Below are 7,772 nucleotides of genomic sequence, written 5' to 3'. Positions count from 1 at the left end.
ATGTTCATTACAGAGAAAACCTGTTCACAAAGGTAGGTGGTCCCAAACATGCTCAAAACCTTTGCTGCCAGGGCTGTCAATTTGGGGTATCCTGGCAAAAGATACCGATAAAATGTGCCCAAGTCCGACGAGGCAAATGTGTCCTTTAAATCCTGATCACATTGTAAGTCGATTATCTCAAGTTGTATGTCGACGGGTAGATCCGCAGCCTTAACTGCAAATGGCGAGCGAAAAACTGCAAACTCTGTCTCAAGCTCACCAAAGACCTGAAACCGCCGCTCAAACTCCCGCAGCAATTCCGTAATTTTGTCTTTGTTCCGTCTCATGTCAGCAGTAACTCCGGTCATATGCACATTTCTTAGATGAGGGAAATGAGCAGGGTCACCACTTGACAGCTGTGTCTCCCACAAAGCCAGCTTCAACTTAAATGCGCGTATGCTGTCATAATATTCTGTGACAATTTGTTTGCGACCTTGCATCGTTATGTTCAGATTATTCAAGTGCTCTGAAATATCCACCATAAATGCAAGGTCCTGCAGCCATTCTGGTTTTTTTTATTCATGCACTGGCTTACCCTTTTTCTCCATGAACTGTCCAATTTCCTCGCGTAGATCAGAAAAACGTTTCAGCACGGCACCTCGGCTCAACCACCTTACATCAGTGTGATATGGTAGGCTACAGGTGATGTCTTTATCACTGAGGAGGAGGAGGCTGTCGAACTGACAGTGATTCAGCCCTCTGGCTCGGATGAAATTAACCATTTGGACAACCACTTTAATGACGTGATCCATTTTTAACGACTTGCATCTCATCGATTGCAACTGAAAATGCTACGAATGACTTGACTTTTGTTTTTTTCTGGCTATCCAAATCTGCTGAAAGATCGGCAATCCTATCCTTCACTGTATTCCTCGTTAGACTAATGTTGGCAAAAGCCTGTCACTTCTCAGGGCACACAATTTCTGCAGCCTTCAGCATGTATGTTTTCACAAACTCACCCTCAGAGTATGGCTTTGAGGCTGATGCTATTTCGTTAGCGATGAGATAGCTGGCTTTCACTGCTGCGTCACTTATATCTCGGCTCCGGGTAAAAACGGCCTGTTGTTTCTTTAGACCTGATAGCAGGTCATTTATCTTTTCTTTTCTCCGTTGTCCTTGCAAGCAGTCGTATTTCTCTCCATGGTGAGTCTCATAATGACGGCGAATATTATATTCTTTGAGCACAGCAACTTGCTGCGAACACACCAAGCATACAGGTTTTCCATTTACCTCTGTAAAAAAATAGGATGTAGTCCATTTTTCTTGGAAAACTCAGCACTCCGTGTCCACTTTTCTGTCTTTTGACAGAGACATTTGGGGATGAGGGTGTCAGAGGTTATTGACTGCAATCACTACTCTTACTCATCACTTGTTTTACAGTCTGGCTGCGCTCTCACTGGTACCGGTGCGGTAGTGCGCCCACTAGTGGAAGGATTCAAAATAGCAGTTTTTTATTCCTCCTCTCATAGCCTACTTAGCAAAGTCCTTCAGCTCCGTGGGCCAAGCTGAAAGGCCTCGAGGGCCGGATCCGGCCCGCGGGCAGTATGTTTGCCATCCCTGGTCTAAGTTATCTCAGTGGGTCTCAAACGTTTTGATCACAATTTATGTAAACAAATATTTCCAAGGCACTCCTTTATAATTATTAGGATGAATAAAAACATGTTTGAAATCATTCCAATGTATACTATAGGACAGTAAACCAAAAATATTGTTTAAAACTGGAGATATTTAAAAATATGCCTAAATAAATACATGTTAACTGCTAAAATAAGATATAAATGAACCACAAAGATAAAACAAGTTAGCCTACATTTATTTGTTATTGGCTATGGTAGGTTATCGGTTATGTTCACATACTTATTTGATTATTAAAATGCAAACCGAACTTTTTCATATGGGGGTTTAGAGTTGTATCCCCTATATCAGTCTCTAGTAATTGGGCGCTCAAAGTGCACCAGGTTGAAGCATTTTACTTTAAAATGTTAAAATAAATCTTCCCGGGGGGGCACCCCCCAAGATGATGTGAACTTCACCCCCCAATTAAAACATGTTCATGCAATACTAAATACATTTGAAGCCTTTCTATATAAGCTGTCCACCATGTCAATATGTTTCTCTTTTTGTTGTGTATTGGTCTTTTGTAGAGGTTTTTCATTGCCAGCTAAAATCTTGCCTAGGGCAGCAAATTGGTCAAAACCGGCCCTGGTTTCATCCCCACAGCACCCCCCATTTGAAACATGTTCCCACGGCTATGATCCTGAGTGTCTGAGTTCATAACACCGGTATCAGTATGTTGTTACTTCGGCATCAGTTTGAAACGTGTATTACAATTAAATCACAGTCAAATATGTTCATTTTGTTGTAGTTGGTATCTATTTGCATGGATATAAGCCCTGCCCCCTCTCCAGCACGTCCTGTTTGAATGACAGGAGTAAACACAGCTGACAGCCGCGGTGAACTCGAACATTTAGAGCGATGCGAATATTCGGGGCTTATCTCCATAAATACTACAACAAAATGAACATATTTTACCGTGAGACAAGACGGCAGGCGAAAAACCTTTTAAAATGTGTGTTTTCTGAATGGAGATTGGATCAATCAACCTTGATTGATCTGTAGCTGCTCCGTCCAAACTCACAACAATGAACAATAAACTCAATACATGTAAATATATATGTATACTGGAAATATATACGTTTAATATGCATATGGATGTAAAAAGTAGTCTTAAGCTAATGAAGATGAAACTTTTATTTCTCTTTCTCTTTTTTTAGACCCAGTTGTAACCCTCTCGTGTTAGTTTGGGAGTCCCCAACTTGATTCCTGCAGATTTCTGTATTTACAGTACATGACTGAGCTTATTCAAAATTGACATTAAAATATACATCTTATTTTCATAAATGGGAACTAAAGTCTAATTTCGTGATACAAGTCCACTTTGATTAGTTACTTACCAGAAAAAGGAATGTGGTTATCAGTCTGTGGTAAAATACAGAAGTACAGCTCTGTTTGAGTTGGTTCTTGGTACTGATTCCGGGTTATCACAAACTGGTGCCTAAACACATTCTATCAGTCTGCTTTGGCACAAATTTTCCAAATGAAAATATGTATTTTTGAATGCAGCCTGACTGCTTATGTATCTTTTTAAATGAACAGCTGAAAGTAAAATGCTGAATCAATTAATATCATATTCACGTGTCACCTCTGTAGGTAACTGTTGTAAATCATCTTTGGAGTAGAACACTTAAATTAAGCAGACCCATAAACCAATGAGATGCATCCTCTTGTGACTAGATTGCATGTTTGTTTATATGGGGTATTATATCACTTTAGTCCGGGTTGGGAAGGTTACTTTAAAAATGTAATCCGTAGTAACATTAATTTAAAAAAACCTAATCTAAGTATCAAAATATAAAAGTAATGTAACCTGATTGCTTTCCGATACTTTTGGATGACCTCAATATCAAATGCAATGCAAATTATAAACAAGAATAAATAAATATCATTCAAAAATGTTTTACTTAAGTGTATGTCAATAAGTGTATGTCAGAATGTAACCTTAGAAAAGAAAAAACCAAAAATATTTCACAACAAAAATGTAGTTACAGTAATAGTTTACAAATGCTGCAAAAGCTCAATATATTTATAATCAAACATAATTTCTGACTCTTACAGTATACTTTATGTCTATATGTTTACGTAAACATCCAATGGTAATTGCATTTATTGTTACCAAAGTCAATGCAATACAATTGTTCCATGGTGTCAATGTGGATTTAGTTTGCTTGATAGATCAGTAAAAATAAAGACCTTCAGAAATAAACTCCAAACTCATTTAGCAGAAACCCCCCTAAAAAATTAAGATGCCACCATTTTTACATTGTATGTGTCAAGACAGGAAAGGTGTGGCATGCTTCCTTGTTTGCTACTGTATAAAGCCAGACTCCAGCACATTGACCCACAGAGCACTCTCACACCACTCTCACATCACTTTCACACTACTCTCACATCCTCATCGGTGCTGAAAGATCAAAGAACCGCCAAGATGATGACTAAAGCCACGCTCCTCCTGTCCACTCTGACGCTCTGCTGCTGCATCGCCTCTCTGCAAGGTAACACATTTATTTTTATTTTTTAGTGTTCTTAACTGTGTAATCCAGTATGTTGGAATGCTTCCTCTTACTTTATTTTGTAATTTGTGAATCCTAATTTAGCCAAACACTAAACTGCCATCTGCATCTAATGATAGTTTACCTATATTGAAGCTGTACATTTTTAAGAACTTTATGTTACTGTAATTTAAGACTATCATGGTATAACACCAATTTCATTTTGATGATTTGCTATAGGCAGGCAATTTGACAAAAACACAAGAATTATGTTTCAACGAGGATGGTTTCATTGTTTTATTTTTTTTTCTATTTTTGATTTATTGTTCCTTTTCATTTCGAGTATAATTATTATCTTGTTTTCTTTGACCACATTTCCTACTTTCCACTATTCTCAGTTATTAGTCAAGTTAACAGTGTTACAATCTGTTATGTGTTAGAGTACACTCCTGACACTGGAAACAGTCGATTGACAAAAATCATAACTCACGGTTCAGTTACTTTGAACCTTACTCTTTGCTTTTCCCGGAGCTTTCAACTTCACCGTGGGTTTTTTCCTCAGCCAAAGGAATTTGAGTAATTCCTTTTATCAAATGAAAAGTGAACCTGAGCAAACTTTGTCCTCTCAGGAAGAAAGTGAGATGCTGTTCAAAGCTCTAGAAAGATCTACCAACAAAAGAAGTGCCTTGAGTTTGAGCTTTTGTGTCAAAAAACATGACAGTGACCCTTAACATCATTTTTGTTTCAACAGTAAAACCAAAAGTTTAAAAAGTGTCTCTATTGACACAAATGAAGCAGTATTCACATTTCATTCAGATTTTCAGAGGTTTCTCAGGGGTAAAACTTGTGTTCCATCTCCCAGCTTTTCCGAGGGAGCGCTGTATGTGCATCCGGACCATCTCCTCTCCCATGCCTCTCCGAGTCATTAAGAGAATCGAGGTGAATCCCATTTCAGGACTCTGCCGACGGACTGAAATCATGTGAGTAGTCAAGATTAATTTCAAAAACTGCGGAACCTTATGTATGGTAAAACATGTGCAAATATATTTTATATTTATGATTGATTATGAAAAAAAGAGTCCAGAGTTCAGCTTTTTTTTTACATCACACAAATACTGTTATAGAAGCCAAACAGCAGTGTTGGAAAAATTGCGTAAGCTGTTTTTTAAGAGGCAGTTTATTGTAAACATTGTCAATTACAATAAGTCTAAATTGTGTCTACTAAAAGCAAGTTATACAAGCATATACAGTCATTTAAGTAAGTATTTGTATTGCAACATAAAAATACAACCTTTGGAGAGAGTCAGAATGCTTTCAGTTTTTATGCTACATGGCCTCTAACATATCGTCTCTTGGGGGAAATCAAAACAACATATTTACCAAAATGTTCTGCTGTTGCTTAAAGAACAGTATTTGAGTACTTCAAAGTAACTGAACTTATGTGTTTGTGTCAATCGAGTGTTTCCATTGTCAGGAATGTACTTTAACGCATAACAGATTGTATCACTGTTAACTTGACTAATAAGTACTTATAATAGTGAAAGTACTGGAGAAGTACAAAGTTACACAGAATGGAAAAAACTAAAGCGTGCAACTTCAAAATAAGGTAAGGTACTGCATTTACCACTTTTGTTTAACTGAGACTACTGCATCTGCATTCTGCTTCACCGAAGGGGAGCAACATCCAAATACCAACTAGTAAACTCTCATTTTCTCTCCTGTCAATAATAAAAGTCCAACTCCTCCTCCTCTCCGCAGAGTCACCAGAAGGGATGGCTCTAAAGTTTGTGTGAACCCAGCGGCGAACTGGGTCTACGTACAGATCAGCAATCTGCAAAGGTAAGGATAGGCTTATTTTAATTAATGACTGCAAAAAACCAATTACAATATCTACAGTATAAACAGAATAGTACTTTTTTCCATTGTAAACTGATATCTCTGAATTTTGGACTCTAGATTGGTAGAAATCCATTAGACTAGTTTCTGACATTTAATGGACGAACAATTATGCTACAGTAAAGTGTCAGTTTACAGTTTATGGTAATGTTTATGGAGATGTGTTTTCTTTTGTTTTTCTTCCTTAAATGTATAATATATTTTATACAAAAATTTACAAATGTTGTTTTTTTGGAAACAGAAGATCTTCAACTCCCTGAATGATTCTTCAGCTCACTATTGACAGCTTTCTAATCCTTGTTTAGCTTTACATGTCAACAGAGAAATTGACAAATGTTTGTGATTGAGAGGCATTGTTACCTTTTTTCTGTCTTTATTGACATGGGAATGTGTCTATTGTCTCCCTCTGTCCCTGAAAACAAATACAAACAAATGAAGCCATTATTTTCTCGGCCCCATGCCATGGCAAAGTGTCTTAACTGATATTTCAATACAAAAATAAACCTAAAAATAAACAAAATAGGGCCCCATTTAATAGGGTAATGGTAATAAAAACCTAACTTGCATCATATAACGCTGTATATTTCCCCACTCGGGTATCATATCCACCCTGATAACAATACAACATTTAGCCACTGGGTATTATTGCCTTCTGAATAATTGTATTTAGTTATTTCGCTTGTCTTGTTTTAATTACAGTTAAGATGGGAACTCCGGTTCAACCACTGTGTCACCCAACGATTCCACAAACAACTTCTGATCACAATCTGTGGCAACATGTGACATAACAATGGCTTCAATTAAATGTATCAAGCTGTGAATTAAGGTGGGAGGGCTGAGATATGTCCAGCTTTAAAAACTACCTAATGAATCAAATGATTCAACACTTTAATTAAAAATTCTTCTTTTGCCTTTCTTGTGTTGCCTTTTTCGGAAAATGTCAATAAACAATCTATCTTACTTATTTCTCAGATGCCTGAAGTACTGACAGTTGATAGTACTTCACTTTAACAGGGCTGCTTTACTCCCATGTTATATACATTTTAATATGGACTTCATTATTACTGTATGGATACTCAGATTCTAAAATACATAAATGTTGCTATTTCTTTTTTTTAAAGCCATAACTCTGTACTGTGAAGTAATTCTGTGTGGTTTTATTACAAAATCAATAGAATGCAAAGAATGCTTTCCTGTAAATGTGAATACACAATGATGCTGGGCTGGTACTGTAACCTGTCATTGTAGTGTTGTGTTATGATTACTTGTCTTCTTATAAAGAATAAAAGAAGAGAAAAAGGCAGTCCTCCACTCATTCATGTAAAAATTATACAAGTGTGTTTGGAAAAACATTATACTGAATTGCTTTTTTTGGGGCCACTCACTTTATTAATAAACCCCCAAAAGTCTCATTGTTTGTTTTCATTTTCATTTGCCGGGGATTTAGTGTTTGTTTCCCCTTGTAAAGCACTTTATAACTTTGTTAAAAGTCGTCCTCTAGTATGTTAATTCAGCAAAACGCAACATAATTTAAAAAATGTTGCTATGGAGAGGATTTTAAATTATATGTAATGTATGAAAAATCCCCAAATTAAGTGAGAAGGTGTTCATAGCAACATGATTAAAGTTCCGATACTCACCAATGATGGAAGGTAACTAAGTTCATTTACTCATGTGCTGCACCAATTGAGTATTTTCACATTATGCTGTCTTTTTACTCCAATACAT

The 7,772-nt window shown here is 36.7% G+C and overlaps 1 protein-coding gene across 2 annotated transcripts; it reads left to right on the top strand.

The window, feature by feature from the left end:
• The first annotated feature begins 4,019 nt into the window (after positions 1-4,019).
• Positions 4,020-7,412, top strand: LOC307042321 (C-X-C motif chemokine 13-like). Of its 2 annotated transcripts, none has more exons than XM_079686147.1 (4): positions 4,020-4,151; positions 5,011-5,128; positions 5,907-5,987; positions 6,744-7,412. In XM_079686147.1, the coding sequence occupies exons 1-4, from the start codon at positions 4,085-4,087 to the stop codon at positions 6,745-6,747; spliced, it is 270 nt and encodes an 89-aa protein (XP_079542273.1). In that variant the 5' UTR covers positions 4,020-4,084; the 3' UTR covers positions 6,748-7,412. The 2 variants fall into 2 exon arrangements, with proteins under 2 accessions (XP_079542273.1, XP_079542272.1); XM_079686146.1 differs by having other exon boundaries at positions 6,286-7,412.
• The last annotated feature ends 360 nt before the right edge of the window (positions 7,413-7,772 follow it).

This window comes from Notothenia rossii (genome assembly GCF_949606895.1).
Source record: "Notothenia rossii genome assembly, chromosome: 6".
Classification (NCBI taxonomy): Eukaryota; Metazoa; Chordata; class Actinopteri; order Perciformes; family Nototheniidae; genus Notothenia; species Notothenia rossii.
This window is presented reverse-complemented; position numbering and strand designations above follow the sequence as displayed.